The sequence below is a fragment of the Antrostomus carolinensis genome, unplaced genomic scaffold (assembly GCF_000700745.2).
Source record: "Antrostomus carolinensis isolate BGI_N321 unplaced genomic scaffold, ASM70074v2 scaffold42380, whole genome shotgun sequence".
Classification (NCBI taxonomy): domain Eukaryota; kingdom Metazoa; phylum Chordata; class Aves; order Caprimulgiformes; family Caprimulgidae; genus Antrostomus; species Antrostomus carolinensis.
The window spans coordinates 21805-41271 of NW_010287180.1; the positions used below are offsets into that span (position 1 = coordinate 21805).

At 40.8% G+C, this 19467-nt stretch overlaps 1 protein-coding gene across 1 annotated transcript in view; it reads left to right on the forward strand.

The window, feature by feature from the left end:
* Positions 1 to 19467, forward strand: part of LOC104520457 (nesprin-2) — a gene marked incomplete at its 3' end in the record, with an annotated part of 59910 nt that overhangs the window by 3925 nt on the left and 36518 nt on the right. Inside the window, 13 exon segments of the mRNA XM_029083514.1 lie at positions 6840 to 6901; positions 7865 to 7960; positions 8137 to 8214; positions 8305 to 8397; positions 9615 to 9796; positions 11480 to 11676; positions 12147 to 12247; positions 13017 to 13118; positions 13866 to 14003; positions 14917 to 15081; positions 16724 to 16836; positions 17496 to 17652; positions 19308 to 19404. Coding sequence (XP_028939347.1) covers positions 6840 to 6901; positions 7865 to 7960; positions 8137 to 8214; positions 8305 to 8397; positions 9615 to 9796; positions 11480 to 11676; positions 12147 to 12247; positions 13017 to 13118; positions 13866 to 14003; positions 14917 to 15081; positions 16724 to 16836; positions 17496 to 17652; positions 19308 to 19404 — 1581 coding nt within the window.

The window sequence follows — 19467 nt, forward strand, 5'->3', positions numbered from 1 at the left end:
TTACCTGTGGGAGGATCCAACCTCTACTTTCCATCCCATGCACAAATCCTTCCACTTTCTTCCCTAGGACGGTGAACGGATCCTATGTATGGCATTTTCCACCAAGCCTGTGCTGAACTCTGTTTTCCCTTTTCTTTCCATACTTGCTGAGCTAATTCAGATGTAAGAGAGTGTGCTTAAGCTCTCGGAGTTTGGAGCATGTACTTGCTTTTTCACTATTTAATTAACTGCTGGAGTCCTAATTTTTGGCTATGCTTATTAGTCCGTATGCATGTTACTAGTTATTACTGTAAGCCAAAGGATGATCATATAAGAACGTGGCTGCTAAAACTGCTTTTGAAGAGTGTTTAATGATATAAATGAATTATGCTATTCTCATGCAGTTATGTCTAATCCTTTATGAATTATTTTTCTTCCAGTGAAATTGAAAATACAGTGATATGTACAGATAGATTCAGTTGTGTAGCTTGTAGTAGATTGCACTCACCTCCGAGTGAAGGAGGATATTTCTCTGAGACCTGCTTAATTTATCCACAGGTTAGGTAGACTCCTAATTTATACTCAGCATTTTTTGTTGTTGTTGTTGTTGTTGTTGGTCTAGCTGCATGCCTCATTGGTTGGGGCCAGTATGTTATTACAGCTACACTTTTTTTTCTTTAACCAGAATGATCAAAAAGTCCATTAAATGTTTATTATGATTTTTCGGGGGTGACTTTTACAAATCAAGAAGCTCCCATAGGGGCAGCACTGAAATTTATGCCCTGTTTATGCTGTCTGCTGCCTGGGTGAGGAGCTGGTCTGCAGTTCCCATAACTGCCTGGCTTTCTGGCACGTGACAGGGCTGATGGCACTGGGGAGGCAATCAACACATGAGACTGCCTAAAAAAAAATCAGTTGTGGGTATTTTTGTCTGTTTTGCATGCCTGATGAAAAAAATAGATTGTGTAGTTGTATAAATGTGTTTCCTGCTAGATAAATTTCAATTTGTTAAAGGTGCATAACTCGTTATAAAACTGGCATTAAAATGCCGAAGGAGTGGATGGTTTCTGAGGGCACTGAAGGCCACTTAATGTTCAAATTCCTGCTTCACCGTGGATTTTTCTTTGAAATGTTAGAAAAGCCACTTAAACTCTTATCTTTAAAAGTATGTTGATATCTAAATGATGTGACTTAATACCTTTGAGTATTTAACCTGTAACCTCTGTCTATGCCCCCAAGTGCTGCAGTGCCTCACTTCATGGGCTGTTGTGGCAGTGAAGACAGTGGATGTTTCAAAGCAGAGCTGCGCCAGGGTCCTGGCAAAAAGAGCAAAAGTGTTTAAGGAAGTCAGGAGGGCAAAACTCAGTGTGAACGTGCTTCCTGAGTTAGCAGCACTTTTGGTAAATTGGATAATTTGCTTTCAAAAGGAAAAAGAGGTTGAAAGGAATAGTGTAGAAAGGAAAGTTCCCACTTGCTTCACAGACATGGTAGTAGTTAATTAGTTAATATTTATAGGATTTTTGTATTTGGAAAGACCCATTCCTGTAGAAATATTCTCATCGCCTTCATTAGGCTTTAGAGAAATTTCTTAATCTTGACAAAAAATGCTGTGTTTGTTTTTAATTGCTTAACCCCATGTTGCAGAACATAAATGCTGGAAATAACACTTTCTCCCCGCTTTCCTGTCTGCAGAAAATGAAACTCTCTTACTGAGTGGAAGGGAAGGGACTATACAAAAGGGCTCAGGGGTGAATTGCTCACCCTCTCCCTGGGTTGGCAAGCACCTAACGGTTCCTCTGATAGTTCCTATCATTTACAGCATGTATCTGCTTGGTGTTTTAGTTCATACCATCAGAGCTGTCTTGAAGAAGCTCTCCCAGTGACCCCTGCTGACCATGCTTTGGTTCACTTTGCTGAGCTGTCAGGAGTGTGGAAATGGTTATTTTGAATGAAACTGAAATAAATGCTCCTAGAAGGTACATGGCTGTCTGTGGGCATTCAGAGTAGAGCTAGTCCGGCACATCCTTTCTTCCCTGCACACCTGGTGGGTACGCTACGTTCTGAACTCCGGGTCTTTTAATCTGCTGATCTATTCCTGTTGAGCTCTGCTGCTTTCTCCTGGAGCCGTAGCCTCAGCTGACCTGAATGGTGAAAGGAAGATATAAAAATATCTAAACAAGAGGTAATTCCTTCTGGCAAAACAGAGATAGGATGATGACAGACAGCCTTGTGCTCATCAATTTCAAACAATTGTTTTAAAAAAATATCTTTTTAAAAAAGAAAAAAGCCACACGGTTGTAAATGGTGCACTGGCAAGTGATGCACCAGTCCTTGCGATAGAAGAAAACCTCTTTGCTATTTGGTGATGTTATTTTATGAGCATGGACAGACAGGAGACATCTGCTCTGCCACGGTTTGCTTCCCCCAACTCCCTGCCGAGGGAGGAAATAGTGCTTTCCCTGGAGCTGCCATCTCCCACTTCAGGAATGGAGGCACGAAAGGCGGCAGGGGAGAGGAGATTAATTTTAAGTCTGGCTTTTCTATATTGCTGCTAAAGGAAGGCTGAGAGTAAAACCGTGGCTGGCAGTGCTCCTGTCCTCCTCTTCCTCCTGGGAGAGTTCAGCACCACCATGGTCCCCGCTGTGTCCCCATGCTCCAGCCCTTAATGATCAGTGTGGTTTGTAGCACTTGTTGATAGCTCATTACTGGATAAAACAGTCATTGTCCAGCAGTGCGTATTGATTTTCGACTAGCCTACGTGACACACTGCTGCTGTGTGTTATTCACCCCTCAAGAGCTGTTCTGAAGATTACCTTTAAAACACAGGGTAAAATATGATACATTTTGGGTGTTTTCAGATTAGCAGGTTCTTATTTTGTTCTCTCAGATCCACTTTTTGTCGTGAGTTTTGGCCCAAAGTGAAGGAAATTATCAAGCGTTGTTTTTTTCTTGATAGCTTTTTTATTCTGGGTCAGTGACATTTTGAAAACTAGGGCAAGAGAAAACCAAGGTCACTTAGAGTCCTATAAAAAGGCCTAACAAAGAATCTATTCATCCTCATAAAAATAAAAATCTGTATTAATTAACCATGTGGTAGAGATAAGAATTTGAGAGCTTGATTAAATCACTAGCGCCTCTGAGCAGTAGAGTCAGAGGGGAGCTGGGAGGGAAAACACACTGGACCTGAAAATTGCAGTACGACTGCCTGCCATGATGCCAGAAGCACATCTGTACCGAGCTGTGTGCAGCCTGGATGGAAGCAGAGTAACTGCTGCACTACAGTCTGGGGAAATACTGGCAAGCATGGAGTTTTGTTATTAATTCAGGAGGAGATTTAATTATTATTATTTATTTGCGTAGGGAAATAAGCCACATTGCAGCTGAAGCGGCAGCTGCTGGGAAGGCAGCCCAGTTGGTTGCACTAGGCACTGTCTGTAGCTTGGGGAGGGTGTAAGGTGTGCTTAGGTGTGTGCAGTGAAATAACTACCTTGTACTTTCAGTAGGTGAGACATTTGCCTGAGAGCTGCCCACATAAATCAACACTTGCAGTATCTAGCTAACATTGCATAATGCTTCTGCACATGGATATGGAAAGATTCATCCAAAACAAGACCAAACGTCCTCATCCTAACCATCTTCTGTAACCAAACCCGAAAGCAAGTTCTCCAGATCAGTAGCAGTAATGGGTGTTTGTCGGGAGCCACGGCTGGAACAGTCATTGGCGTCAGGCAGAGTAGTTAATATTTGCTTTCCGTCCCTTTTCAAGTGCCAGCAATACCAGCCTTGTCTGCCTGATAAAACTGAGCACAGCTACTCAAAAATTGCTCATTAGGTAACTGGAAAAGCTCCTGCGTGAGTATTCAACCAAAGGGTGTGGTTGGGTCCTGTGCAAACATGAAGACAGTATCTCCATGCTATTTATGTCCTCCTTGTGAGCATTGGAACGTTGATTGATGTGTGGCATGTTTGCACTTATTTTCTAGTTTCCCAACAAAACAGAATTTTGAGGTTGCATTTTTTTTTTTCAGTGTTTTAAGACTGCCCTTATCTTACTGTTCATCGTGATCTCTGTGATATTTAAAAAGAAACATAAAACAATCCAGCAGGCAGAGGAAATGGACTGTTTCATGCTCCGACAGGATCACAGTATTGCATATTAGAGGAGGACTGTTGAAAGACGTGTTAGCTACAGGATGCAAAACAGCCCTCGATGCATGTAATGTGTGAATGTTTTTCTTGCCGTTCACCTGGCTGGTGGAGCAGAAGGAGGTCTGTGGGTCGGATGGTGGAGTTAGGAGCAGGAGGCTGTGTTATCCTTAAGCAGTGTGCTCTGCTCCGCAAGCTGATGAAGCTCGGTGCAGCAAGCCCTCCAGGCTGTCTTGGATGATGAAGAGCCACCCAGGACTGGGGTTTGTGTTTGCCAGATTTGCAGAACATAATAAAGTGTGGGACGTTTTGCTCTGAGTGACGTTTTCATTTTCATGGGCAGAGCAGTTAGGATTTTTTTTTTCTCCCCCAAGGGCTTGATATTTTTGGTATCTTTCATCCTGTGCAGCCTACAAAAGCATACGTATCGATTGCTGAGTAGTCTTGCACTTGCCTTATGGTGTCAAACTTGCCTCCACATTAATTTTTTGTGCAAGGATGTTCTTTCAGAGGCAGAAGAGATTGTCCGCTCCCACCCCATCTCCCAGATTTGTTTCTTCTTGCAAGCTGATGGCCTGGTCAGTCTCCCGCTGCCTCTCCTGTGCAGCAAGAGGATTTAGCCCAGCTGGGAAGTGGGCAGCAGGTACCCCCGCAGCCACCTTGCCCACCATCTCCCTCCAGGCCTGGGCCACACACACTGCTCTACCACCCGCCGCTCCTCAGGGAGCTGCAGTGGGGAGATGGTGCAGGACACACACCGTCCTTTCCCGTCCTTCTGTCAGGGCAGCGGGCCCGCATCCCATCCCACCATCTGTGTCCCTGTATGCACGAGTTCCAAGCTTCTGTGTTGCTGTCACCCCAGTGCCCAAAGCCCCATCCTCCGCTGCTGGCTGCTCGAAGCAGTCCCTGCTGCCACTCTGCAGCGGGCAGAGGGAGGGCCTCATGCTTTCTGTCTGCTTTGCACCTCTCCGGCTTTGCTTCTCTGCTGCCTGTGAGGAGAGGCAGGAGCATCGCAGGCCGACCCCTGGGATGGCTGCCTGTCGCCATGCATGAAGGGGCCGGCATCCGCCTCAGCCCTCAGAGGGAAGGGGCTGGGACAGCGGTGCAGGTGGTGCAGGCCAGAGATGGTGATTTGGGTGGCCAAAACATCAGCCTTCCTAGCTGTATAATCTTTCCCTCCCTCAGTAAATAGTCTGTTTGACTTGCTTTGTAATGTCTGGGCTATTAAAGACCAGTGCGGCCTTTTGGGTTTTCATGCAAATGCGGAAGAGGCCACAAAGATGATGAGGGGCCTGGAGCATCTGCCTTAGGAGGAGAGGCTGAGAGAGCTGGGACTCTTCAGCCTGGAGAAGAGAAGACTGAGAGGGGACCTTATTAATGTTTATAAATATCTAAAGGGCAGGTGTCAAGAGGATGGGGCCAGACTTTCCAGTGGTGGTCAGCGACAGGACAAGGGGCAATGAGCACAAACACACAGGAGGTTCCACTTAAACATGAGGAAAAACTTCTTTACTGTGAGGGTGCCAGAGGACTGGAACAGGCTGCCCAGAGAGGTTGTGGAGTCTCCATATCTGGAGATGTTCAAAACCCACCTGGACACTTTCCTGTGCAACTTGCTCTGGGTGAACCTGCTTTGGCAGGGATGTTGGACTGGATGATCTCCTGAGGTCCCTTCCAAACCCCACCATTCTGTGATTCTGGGGAGTTGTGTTTTCCACTGGCCCTGATCAGGGACAGGACTGGGGAGCTGGTCTGTCTGCCTCTGCTGCTCACGCTCTACTTCACCTTTTAGGAGAACTAGACTTTTCTTCGTTTCTGCTACCCATAAGCCGTGGAGAAAGACTTTCCCCTTTCTTCATCTCTGCTCTGGTGCAAGAAACAGCTTAAATATTCTGATTTTTGAAATGCGGGCTTAACCAACTTCCTGTCTCCCTTCACAACTGCCAGTAGCTTATCACTGTGTACCAGCCTGCAGGACCTGCTTGAAGAGCTGGATCTCTGTGTGACTGGGTCATGGTTTGATCCCATTTCACTGCCTTTTACTCTTTATGGGCATGGGTTCAAGCATTTACTTCTCCCTCCCTCCTATTTTAAGACCCCATATGCCCCGGTTTGGCCAGATTAACTGTCTGCATTCCCCAGGGACAGCCCAGCACTGAAAAAGATGCTGTTCCCCAATGGCAGCCTAATAACTCTACCCAGCCTTCAGTTTGCCAAGACATCCCATTGTGTGGCTTCACCTACAGATTTACATTTATCATCTAACCTTAGCCTCCATCCTGGTCTCATCACCCAAGGCCATGCACAGACTTTCCCAAATTTCAAGAGTAGGTCTTGTACTGGAAGATGACCCCAAGTCTTTCAAGGAACATTTAGGAATGGATGGAGTTATTCTAGATGTATTGCTCTGCAGGATGAGGTGTTCGTGCTGCTGTTTGCATTTGCTGAGCTTTTGAGAAACCCTTCATTAGTTGCTGTCTGCTGCATCTAGTAGAAGTATGCTTGATGGCTGTAGAGATCCTTGCAGTATCATCTCTGCAAGCAAGAAAATACTAGCTCTAAAATAGGAGTTGAGAAAGACTGATGTTGAATTGTGTCTCAGTATCTGGAAGAACAAATCTCAGGTCTGAAATGGATGCCATGTATTTTTTTGAGAAAGGAAATAAAACCAGATAATTTGTTCCATTAACCATTTTTTCTTTTTTTTTCCCCAGTGCAGCGAGAGTTTATACAAAAGAAAGCCTTCACTAGCTGGATAAATTCAATATTGGCAAAGGTGAGAAGGGGAATCTTTAGGAAAGACATGCCTTTTGCCTTTTGATTTGGGTATGCTGTATAGAGATTAAATTTTTTAAGAATAAACAAAATTAATATAAGATTTAGGTACTGGCTGGAAAAAGTAGCCTCTGGAAAGCATTGTTTAATAGGTGTGACAGTATTGTATTGGTGATTGTCCAAGGATGCTTGTAGGAGGTGGTTTGTAAGTAGATGACAGTGTCTTTCTTGCTGATGTGGTAAAACATCCTTGTGCTGGACTGTGGCACATGTCTCGGGGTTTTATGAGGTTCTGTATTTATGATTAGTTTTACTGTGTTTAGGTAACTATTATTCCATTATGTAATCCAACAGCGTGGGTTTCATGGGATGACCTGAGTGACTGGTAAGTATTAAGACAAATCACATAGTAGTGTAGGTGCTCTTTAGCTTTCACAAAGCAGCTCATGCAGTGTGTGCTGGGGATCTGACTTTCTCATGTGAAAAAAAAATCCTGTTTTGGTTCCTCCTTGAGCAGAAGCTGCTGAGCTCATGGTAGGTTTGTGTTGTCCACAAGTGGGTAAACAGAGTGAGGGTTATTCGGCTCTACAGTCAAAATTGTACTCAGTGTGCATTGATTAAGAAGTCAAAATATGAATTAACCGCTTCTCTTAACTTTCCCTTTTTCAAAGTTTTGGGGTCTTTTACCACATACATCCTTGAAAAATATAAATACTTGAAAATGAGGCCTAAAATAACTCTTGCAAAACTCAGAGGCAGGGCAAGGGGGAATAGGAGACAAACATAATAATGGGTTAGAAGAAGCATGATATGGCTGATTAGATGCAGGGTTTATATTTCAGCTTATTGAAAAAATAAAGGATGCTGAACATTTTTTTAACAAGAGTAGTCTGCGATGTTCTGTAATTTATTGAATTCAAAATGACAAAAGATGTTGTGACAAGCATGGAAATTTATTTTGCAGCATACACCTCCTTCTGTTATCTCAGACCTGTATACAGACATACAGCAAGGACATTTGCTTTTGGATCTGTTGGAAGTGCTTTCAGGTCAACATCTGGTAAGACAGAGTAATAAAAATATTACCTCAGTCCTTCGTCATATCCAGCAGAGATTTCTGGATATGCTTAATTGTAAGCATATGAGTGATCCCTCTGGGGTCATAGAGCTATTTCCAAGTAACTTACTCTTAAACTTTTACAACTGAGTGTGTAACCTGTTCTTTTTGCTTCACAGCCACGGGAAAAAGGATTTAATACCTTCCAGTGCAGAAGCAACATAGAAAATGCTTTGACATTTTTAAAAAGCAGATCAGTGAGTATTAACTTCAAAATTCACAACTAAAGCCAGTTTAGCTGGTAGAACATTTTCTTTTTAACAATGGTCCTTTATTTCCCCCCCCAGCTCAAGCTCATAAATATTCATGTTGCTGACATTATTGAAGGAAAACCTTCCATTGTGCTTGGCCTAATTTGGACAATTATATTTCATTTTCATGTAAGTATTTCAGCGATGTAAGAGAGTTTTAATAGAGGGAAAAGGCACAAAAGTGCATTGCCTTATGTGTTTGCCAAACAACATGAAGTTTTACAAAGCAGAATACTATTTTCTGACATCTTGGAAGTGATGGCTCACGGAGGAGATGCACCAGTGTGTCTTGCCTGGGTCTCTGAGCTGCTTCACCAATGCAATGATGACATTGCAGCCTGATGAACAGTATCTAGCTGCAAATGGTAGGAAGGAAAGATAACTGAGATTTTGTTTTTAACTAACCAGTTAAAAAATAGGCTAAACTTTGCCTCTCTGTCTAAGGCCTGTAATGATTAAGCTCCAAATAGTGCAAAGTGGCTCACTCACATCAGTCTCCCTCAGAGGCAGTCCCCCTCTTCACTGTTGGCTGTGCTTACAGTGTGTAATTCGTGCTGTTATTTTTTTCAGTACCAGGTGCCTGAAATAACATGAAGGCTGAGCATGTCTCTTGCATGACATGAGGTTATGGGGAGGAGGTGTGTTTGAAAGCACAGGCCTTGCTTTAATCATGTGGTGGGATTGTAGAGGATGATGAAGCCAAACTGTCTTTTAGCAGTTCACAGCCCAGCAGTGAATTAACATAGGTGCACTGCCAGTGACCTGGTGACTGAGGCTCAGGAGAGAGAGCCAAGAAGCAAAGTTATTTACCAGTGTTAGATGTAGCCTCTATTTTTCTTGGTAAAGGTGCTTTGGTGCTGAAGGTTTTTGTGCTGCACATAGCCCTACGCATTATTTTTTTACCTAAACCAAGCTTCTCTAATCAAATGTAGAACTCTGAGGTCTATCAAGTCAGTTTTTCTGCACCCTCAGTCAGCAAGCAAACTCTGAGCGTGCCTAATACGTGACACTGTTGACAGCAGAAAACACAGCTGCCACCAGCTGCTTTCACTGGTAGGAGGAGTAGAAAAGCACACTGAGTGGGAAGGTCCCTTGATGCCAGCACTGATACCTGCAATATAACGTGGAAGTCTTTAGGTGAATATTTCCTGACAAAAAATGACCTAAAGAGGGGAAATCAGCATGAAATAGTTCAGCTTGAACAGATAAAAAAACTGATCCTTGGGGGCAGGGAACTACTATTACAGCTGTGGTTGAGTCCCTTCTAATTCCCTCTGGTTTTCTGCCATTGATGTCTTCATAATTTTTCACTGAAGCCTGATTAACTCTCCCATCATCTCTGATAGATTGAAGAACTTGCCAGGACACTTGCTTGTACTTACAATCAGCCCTCGCTTGATTGTTCAAGTGCTGTTGACTCCTCTCCAAAGGCAAGACGATCAGCTAAAAAAAGTGCTAAAATTAAGGAACGGTGGAAGATCTCTGCTACAAAGGCTCTTTTGTTGTGGGTGAAAGAACAGTGTTCACTGTAAGTTCCATCCAAGGCTTAGAAATATTATGTTACACGTTGTATTTACTGCTTTCCTGCAAATGTGGTGGTGTTTTCCCCTGGTTTTTTTTAGCATTACTTAGTGACAGCTTAGCAGAAAATCCTTTAGATTTCAGATGTTGTTACCCGTACTTTTAGCATCAATCAGGCTCTAAATGTTTTGACATGAGCCCTTTAAATATAGTAATGTGAAGCTAATCCTACAAATAAAATACCACAATGTAAATTGAGTTGTTTGGCTTTCTCTTTTAGAGGCTTCTGTGTGATCAGTATAGTGGAATGTTTACATGATTTGCTAGTTTTGATCCTCATGGTTGGCACTGCTTCACAAAGTTGACAGAATTATTATTATTTTTTTTTAAATGGAACATGTAGGATTTCTAGGATTCCCACATCTTGTGTTTTTCTATCAAAACACTGTATGATCCCCAAGAAGGACCCTAGTCCTAGAGGTCCTGTTCCCCAGTTCTAACAAGGTGTTTGCTTGTGCTTGATGTACCGATAGCTCTGTTGATTTCAGTGGGAGTATTCACAGCGCACAGTCTAGACCCAATACAGGTATTTCTTGCAAAGAATAGGCTTTACATTTTCTTTAAGAGCTACTGCTTCACACCAAGACATTTCAGATATGTTTTACAATAATGTCAGCCCTTTCTCTTCAGCTCTTTGGTTGCTTTATGTTCTAATAATGTCGTACTAGTATTCCATGTTGTCAGTAGGAGATAAAGGCCTTCATCAGCGCATCAGACACTTTCTGCTGGAGAATGTTTTCAGGCACTGGAGTTTCCCTTTTAGCTGTGTTTTATCAGGACAAGATTGATTGAGATGTAAAAACCACCTCTCTGTCCATTTAATCTTCCTCTTTCTTTTGCTTGTTGTTCTTTTTCAGCAATATTGCTGTCTGTTTTGTAGCATCGTTTCTGAACTGTGATTACATTGAATGTTTGTTATCAGTGAATCCTATAGTTTTTGGTAAAAGAACAAATCTTGTTAAGTCCTGGCTCATTGATTTGTTACTAAATGTGATCACCTGAAACCCCACATCTTTTTCATGCTGTAACATACTTGTAATATATGGACTGTTTCTGTAAAGTTGTCCCAGAATTCACTGTGGCTTGCAGAGCTGGGCACTCACAGCACTGTCTAGGCACTGCTTAATAGAAGATGTTTTAAAGACACTAAGCTAAACAATAGAAAAAGAAATATTTTTCCTGCAGTAATAGATCACTTTTAAGGTCTGGGTTTTCTAAAAAGCTCAATATTTCAGTACTCAGTGCCCTCACAGACAAATACCTACATGTTCTTCAGTGCTTTGCTTTTTGTTTTTCCATCCCATAAAATGTGTAGATACTTAGCACAGAGGTGATGTTCAGAAAGGATGTTGGATTAGCAAGGCTTTATCTTCAGAATGCAACATAAGATAAAAACATTGAGTCATTTTGCAAAAATATTATAAAAATACATAATTGTAGTGATTGGTAGTACTGGCTGTATTGTTACGTGACCCAGCTTTTGCAGAAGTTCAGTGGCAAGGTTCTCTATAACTCCTTGGAGTTGGTTTATACTCCATCTTACTGAATTTATATTCTATTTCTAAATTTGTACTTGGAACATCTGAGGAAACAGGCTGTAACATGTTGTTTCTAATCATTTTTGGGATAGGCACGGCTCTATCAATGTAACTGATTTCAAGTCAAGCTGGCGAAGTGGGCTGCCTTTTTTAGCCATCATCCAAACCTTACGACCAGGTCTAGTTGATCTGGAGAAGGCAAAAACCAGAAGCAATAAAGAAAACCTGAAAGAGGCTTTCAGAATTGCAGAACTGGAGCTAAATATTCCACAGCTTCTTGAACCTGAAGGTAAGTAATCTGCTTTTTTTTTTTTTATCTTTGTTATCAGGAATGAGATTAATATTATCATATATATGTTGACTTGTAATATAGGAAAAAGTAAGACTGTGTTTAAGTTTGAAATGGAACATTGATCTTTACTGTAATTTTCAAACCTGAAATCCTTTATTTTATAACACTGACTGTACTTAGGATTTGTAGGATTTTTGAGTTAGCAGCAAATGCAGGAACAATATGGATATGAAACTTTCCAGTTCATGGGAGAAACTTTTTCGTTAGTTAATCACTTTATATTAAAATATTCCCAAGGAAAAATATGTTCATTACATATTAATTTCTGTCAATGGTATGTTAACTGGGCTGCTGCAAAATAAACATGTTTATGATAATGTGTTTTAATAACTGCAGTATAGTGTGTAATTATGTGATGAGGCCTAGAAGGCTGCATAATTATGTAAATTGTGTATTGGCTCTTGTAGATGTTGATGTTATGAATCCGGATGAAAAATCAATCATGACTTATGTGTCTCAGTTTTTGCAATACTCCAGGAATTTGCATGAGTCTGAAGAAGACATGCAGGTATGTCATGTGGTTTATCACTGGGGCATTTTTAAATGAACGTGCATCATGGATACCAAGAACATCAGTACTTTCCTTGCCCAGTTTATAACCTGACTCAATAACAGTTAGATAATAGATCCTCTGATGCAGTTACTGACAGGGCTGAATGGGCTTGAACCTTCTGATGCTCCTGTGTGGTAATCAAGACTCAATGTGATAGATTTTTGATGACACAGGTGGAATTGCTGTGCAGGTTGTCTTTTTTTTTTTCATTTAACTATTACAGAGGATATTTTCAATCTTGGTTGTCTGCGTGTATGCTCTGAAGTCTGTATGTAAATATTGGGGTATTTTGCAAATATGCAGAACAGCCCAGCTTTAGCTTTACTAGCTCACATGTAAAATGAACAGAATTTGTCACTCATGGATCATACTGGTTGGAAAACCAAGTTTTCTGTTCTCTGTATTCTCCCATGAGAGTTTATGTATTAATTGATTAGTCACATATCTCCATACTGATAATCTCCTTTCAGTAGAATTGAAATCAGGCTTTTCTTTTAAGATGAATTTATATATTATCCAGGTGCTAGGTTTAAAACTTTAGCCTTGCTCTCTATAATAGTGCCTGACCCAAAACTCATTAGAGTCCTCAGGAATTATTATTTGTTTTTCAATAGCTTTGAATGGAGTTTATCATCTGCTCAATGTGTGTTGGTTTGTGGCACAATGTAGATTAAAAGTGAGACTTGCAAAATGGAAAAATGAAATTTTGTGCTGTATTTACCAGGAAAAAGTAAGAGAGGCCATGAGCTGGTTGGCTGCACAGGAGAAGAAATTAGCAAAGCTGCTGATTGACACAGAGAATGCAACATATTACCAGAAGTACAAAGTGAGTTGCACTTCATATTTAACTTCTTTTTCAAAAAGAAATATTCCCAGAAACATAGCTTTTCATCTTCATTGCCTAAACTGAAATGTTAAATAAACTTTTAAACAAGAGTTGGAAATCTGACAATGAATTAGGTAAATGCCCTCAAATGATTGAGGGAAGGATAGGATGAAATCCTTTCTGTTAGGAAACAGATATGTGCTGCTTTGTTTCGGAGCAGAGCAAGGTTTTTTGGAGAGAGTAAAGTAGTGTCTTTTAATTAATTGACGTAGTTCAAGACTTGGACAAGATTCAAGCACATAGACCCTTTACAGGGTCATCTTCACCATTTCTGTGATAATAACAGTAGCTTTTACCCAACTAATGTTGTAGAGGAGTAGTTGAAATGTTGGCTATAGATTGTGCCTGAAGTAGAATTTCCTTTGGTTTATATTGTAGCCAAATAAAATGGCCCATGGGGGACTGTTAGGGGAGGAATTTTCCCTTTCTCTTGGTGGGAGGGGAGAACCATGTCCTGAGTGCACTGGCATTATATTAAATACAGATTTTGCTAGTGAATGGCACCTATAATTTCAGACCCAAATACTGCCTGGAGACAAATATGCCTCTTCCTTGCTATCTTGCCTTTCCATGCATCACACCCTTTGAAGTTAATGGAAGTCATACCAATGTATTCAAAGGCAGCACTTGGCTCAGTGAGCTTCCATCTGAAGTCTTCTATGAATTACTCTTCCTTTTTATCCCTAGGAAATGATGTCATTTATGGAAGCATTTAACCAAGAAAAAAACCCCTTTCTGCCTGTGTTGTCATCAAAAAGAAGTGAGGCTGGGCTGAGCGAAGGCCAGAAGCAGATGAGAGAAGAGTGGGATAAACTGATCTCTCAGGTCAGAGGCATTTCTAGCTCACTTCATTACCAGTGTGAGCATGTTTGATGAAGCAGCTTAAGTCTACCCCAGGAACCTGCACAGGAAAAAGCGGGGAGGTGATACTTTATTTGGATTGATAAAAGAGGTATTGAATCTGAACCTGAAGTCCAGACAAACTGAGTGGTGTACAGTGCTCAAGAGGAGGTGGAAGGTGACTGACTGTGTATTGCCCTTCTGCCTCCTGGACCTCAGGACTGCAAAAGAGACGTCTGCAAAAAATGGCCTGCATCTGATAATCTTTGAGCACTCTTCTGATCAAACTTTTTGGCCTATTTATGCTGAAGAGGCTCTTTTGGGATGTAATTACGGCTCAGATAATGATGCAGCTGGGAAAAGTGTGTTACTATTTTCTTTCCAATGGCAGGCACAGTGGTATAGTGAGATCTGACTGGTCAGTGCTTTGCAGTGAGGTTGACTGTGTTGTCTCCCTCTGCTGCAAGTGGAATGTGTTTGGCCTTGCTGGAAATTGCTCTTTAAGGAAGGATACTCCCCTGTCAGTCCCGTGATGGAAAACTATCCAGAGCATCCCTGTTTCCCCTCTGTTTTGCAACTAATTTACTATAAATTTCCCTGTTGCTGGGCCTTTGGATGGTGACCAGCCAAGGACAATAACTCTGTAGTTAATCTCTGTTGTGTTACAGAGATTACAGGCTGGGGAGCAAATCTGGGTTTCAGGTGAACATGATTTGCAGGTGACTTCACTGGAAGCTGCTTTTCTGAATGGTGACAGGTGGTTTTTTTTTCCTGTTTTGTTTTGTTTTGTTTTTTTCCTGATGTCTAGAGCATCAGTTTATGGAGCATATGTCAGTTATCTTGGGGATGGGGAAGAAAATAATAGTGAGAAATTTAATCACTTGTTTTCCTTTTGAAGATTAACGAGTGGAAAGTGAAGCTGGACCAGATGTTGCCCTCCCCTCTGGATAGCATTGAGGCCTGGCTTCAGGAGGTAGAACATCTGCAAGCAGAAGATTTGCCTGATTTGCAGGACCCGTTTAAAGCAATGTTTGTCTTCAGAGAAATAATTGTAATATTTAAGGTATGCTGATCACAAAGGAACGTTCTGCTTCAGACTGACCTAGCAAAGCACTTGTTATGGAATTGCTATTTGACATTTTGGGTAGTGATGTGGATATGTTTATCTTACAGAGATGAAAAGCTCCTCTGAACATACCTTTGAACAATGAGGAGTTTAATTAAATAACTGCATTGGTCTATAAGGAAGGTTTCTGACTTCACTGAGATGAGATGAAATTTGAGTACTGTCTGAATGAGTAAATTATGGTATAGTTTTTTATGTGGCTTGTTTGTTAAGTAATAACACAGGGTAATTGCATCCTTATCTTTAAATCTGTGCTTAATGCATACCTATTCAGAAAAGCACTTGGGCTCAGGGTTACATTCCAGTGAGTTCATGCAGTTTGTGTGTTTAAAGTTAAGTATTTGCTGAATCACTCTGTAATTCCATTCAAAGCAATGGGAGGTATTTTGGTACCTCAGTATCATACAAGTTATTTATTCTGATCTTGAAATCTTTACCCTGATAATAGTTTAAACGTCTTCTTGAGTTTGAAAACTTCAAACATCCTCTTGAGTTTGAAAACTTTAAAAAGAGAAGATGTGTTGATGCCCAGTTGATCATCATAATGCTGTACTTGTTTTTTTATGAACAAGGGGGAAGTTGGATGTTTTTGTGACATGTCCTTAGAGATAATTTGAAAAAATGGGAAACAGAGGTTCTTGTGAGTGGCATAATAACACCACTTTTTTGCACTGATGCTAGCAAGCTCTTGATATGAGAGATGGCTTTTTAACTGGTGACAGCTTTGCCAGAATTTAGCCATTTGATCTATGATGTTTGTTGGTCAGCCTAAGTAGTTAAAGCATTTCTAAGAATGAGACAGAGAGATATCATTGGTTTAGGGGTTTCTTTCTTCCCACTGAACATGTAGATAAAATCATTAAGTTCCTTAAGAAGAAGAAACCCAAGATAACTAATTTCTGTCAAATCTACTTTTTCTGATAGGATGACATTCTGCTGATAAGATTTTTTTCCCTTCCTTCTTCTAGTCAGTCTTTTTAGTAAGTCTTATGTAGGGAGCCTGTTGCCAAGTAAAATATTATAGTTTATTTTTGCATTAAAGAGTATGGTGCTGAGACACATGCCCATAAAATACTCCCCACTTATGTGATACTGGCCATCAGAGGGTTAATGCAATATGCATCTAATTAGATGGAAGTTTATTGAGCATTCAAATAAAGTATTAAGCAAGTGTGACAGAATAGGTTTATTCAGCAGGGTTTGCTGTCAGTCTTTGCTAACACATAGCAAAGAACAACTTAATATCCTGAAACTGTTATGATGCTACTTCTTTGTTCTAATGATGATAGTGAAAGTGAGGAAAAAACTGATCTCGTGCATGGAGTAGATTCATGTTCCTTATATTTAATTAGATGCACAGTGGTAAGAGAAATAAAGTAGTACTGCACTAAATGTGCACTTCAGAAGGTGATGAGATAAATAATTTCATTGCACTTTAATGAGTAAAGACACTGGAAGATTGTCTAGTGCTGACTAGTTCTTAATAGCTCTCACCATAATGGCAGGTGACTTGCAGATTCCCAGGTGAAATACTCTAGAATTAAAATGAATGGTTTACTATGTTTTTTTTTCTCCCCAGGGCTTGATGGGTTGTTTTGATTCTCACTTGGACACTCTTCAATCGTTTAAGAATGAAGATGAGAAGAATATGCCACTAGTGTTGCCTGAAAAGTTAGAGGAAATGAAAAGAAGGTCAAATTCCCTCTACTTTGCCTATATTGTATTCTAGCTCTGCTATTGACTTGCTTTGCTCTTTTGAACAAAACACATAATTTATCCTTGCCTTGCAGAAAAAGAGTGTTTTCCACCTAAGCACAGATTGACTGTCATACAGAGCAAGCAGCTTCACTCACTGGTCAAATGAATGTCTAATTATATGTACAAAGTGGAGCTCATTAACAGGATCTTTTCCAGTGCTGTTTGCTAGCATGGATAGGAAACACCCACCAGGGGTGGGAAACATTAATATTTTGAATGTAAAAATTTCTCTGGCGGTGTCAATTCTCTAATTTTTAATTTTCACCTTTTAAAATCACTGAGATCTACAAGTTGTGTAACCATATTTTCAAAAATGGCCAGTGAATTCTGTCTGTAACCCAAGACTGATATACAGATGGCAGATGCCCCTTGTCTGGGCATTTAAGGTTTTTCATTGAGCAGTCAATATTGACTCAAAAATGTTGCTAGTGAAAAAAAATGAACTGTTGTTATCTTAAAATTTTTCTTCTGTCATAACAAAATAGAGTTTACATGTATGTAATTCTGAAATTTTAGGCTAAAAACCTTATCCATTAATACCTTCTACATCCAATGATTTTGAGTCAATTTTTGGAACATTTCACTGTTTGCAGATTCAGCAATATTCGTTGCTCAAACTCCAACACCTTTCTTGAATACCACTATGGACTGTGCTCAGCTATTGCCAGTGAGGTGGTGTTAAAACTAAATATCTGGGACATGAAATATGGGACCAAAGACTCTGTGGAATCACTGCTGGAGAATTGGAATGTAAGTTTAAAATATGTGTATCACATCCTGACAATAATTCTTCTTTCCCACCTCTCTTTGATTCAAGCTTGTGTCTGTCCTTATCTGAAGATACTACAATAGTTGGTAGAAGCATTAGTAGACTTGTGACATCTGGGATTATGCAAAGAAGGACAGGTAGACTTCCATGGAAGCCTTCTTCATGCCTTCCCATTTTCCTTTGAATGAGAATTCTTTCCTCAGTTTGGAGAAATAGATTGAGCTGTGACTGTTTGTAATTTTCTCTCTGCCCTTTTTAATTCTTTATTGGGAAGATTTATTTCTTTCTAGACTGTTTATAGGATGAGGAGTAGCAGCCCTTACCTAACTCAGACCTCTCTGGGGTAGTTCAGTAGTTATCTTCAAAACCACCATTACCCATGGTGCTGGCTAATACTGCCTTTAGCCGTTGCCTCTTCCTTTCCATCTTCCCTACCTCCTTATACTTCGTAGTGAATATGAATTATCTTGTTTTGTTAGATTTTGTACTTAGCTCAGCTTCTGGGCTCAAGTTATTAAAATGATGCCACATGTAGGCCTGTGGGAGGAGATGGATTACCCAAATACTGCCAAAGATGCATCAAGAATAGAGGCAGAGAGATGAAAATTCCGTGTCATCTCCAGTTAATGGGACTCCTCTTGAATTCCATCTTAGTGGAGTTTCTAAAGAGTTTCTCAGAAGCTTTTCGGACTGGCCAATCCCTAGTTAAATTAGGGAATTTCACCAGCATCAGAACTGCAGAAGGAGGCAACAAGAGGTTGTATATCAGTTTTCCTGAGCGGTATTAACCTTACCCTGTGATGAGGTGGGAGAACAGAGTTAAATCGTGCTGAGTTTTTTGATTCAGTTGCTTTCATAAATACTGACTGTCTTGTTATTTCTACAGTTGTGGTTCATGGTCTTTCTCAAGCTGATAGAACACAGAACTTTCCCTAGGAGTTTAAGGCTTGTTGCTGGTTCTCCTTCTGGTCCTATGATATCCAGTCCAGGCTAAGTGGTGGCCTAGGTTTGTCATGGCCACAGGAGAGGTTGTTTTGTAGCCTGATAGGCAGGATGCTTGTAGGAGTGGGGACTCTGGGGTGAGATGCAGCTTAGACAGAGGCAGGGCTGAGGACCAACCCTCTCATTCCTTTTGTGAAAGTTCAAAGCACAAGTCTCCTCCTCTGCTCCCATTTCTTCCTCTCTCACCCTTTCTATCCCCAGTTCGGATCTTCCTTGATCTGTGGCACGTTGATATTTCTATGCATGCAGGGAAACCCACCTTTCACTTTTATCACTTTTTTTGACTTATGTGACTAAATTCTGCCTGACTTGTTCTAGATGTCATTTCTCAATATTGTCCTAGGGCCTTAGTTTTTTGAAATAAACAGTTCTGACTCGTGCAGGGCTGTGACTCAGGCAGTGGCATTCAGGAGTTAATATTCCCATTTAAGTTACTCTCTGCATGAGCAGAAAAAAGAACAGGTCTGTTTCAGACTAAAGGGTGCAGATGAATTGCTGGTTGGGCTTTGCTCAGTTTATGTTTAACCTGCAGGTTATAGGTTTATATTGAAAAAAATGTATCTCAAGCTGCATTTTCTGCCTGGTGTTATGTGGGTTGGTGTTACCCATGCCAATTACTTTTCACTTTGAGCAGAATTTCATTGAAGAAAAGAGACTTGAAATGCAACTAGAAACTGCTACTCAGATCTGTGAAGATTTGAAAAACAAAAACATAAGCAATCCTGACTTAGGTAAGTCATGCACATAAAGATATTGAAGATCTGTATTTTGAACTGATGTACTGTAACCGGTTT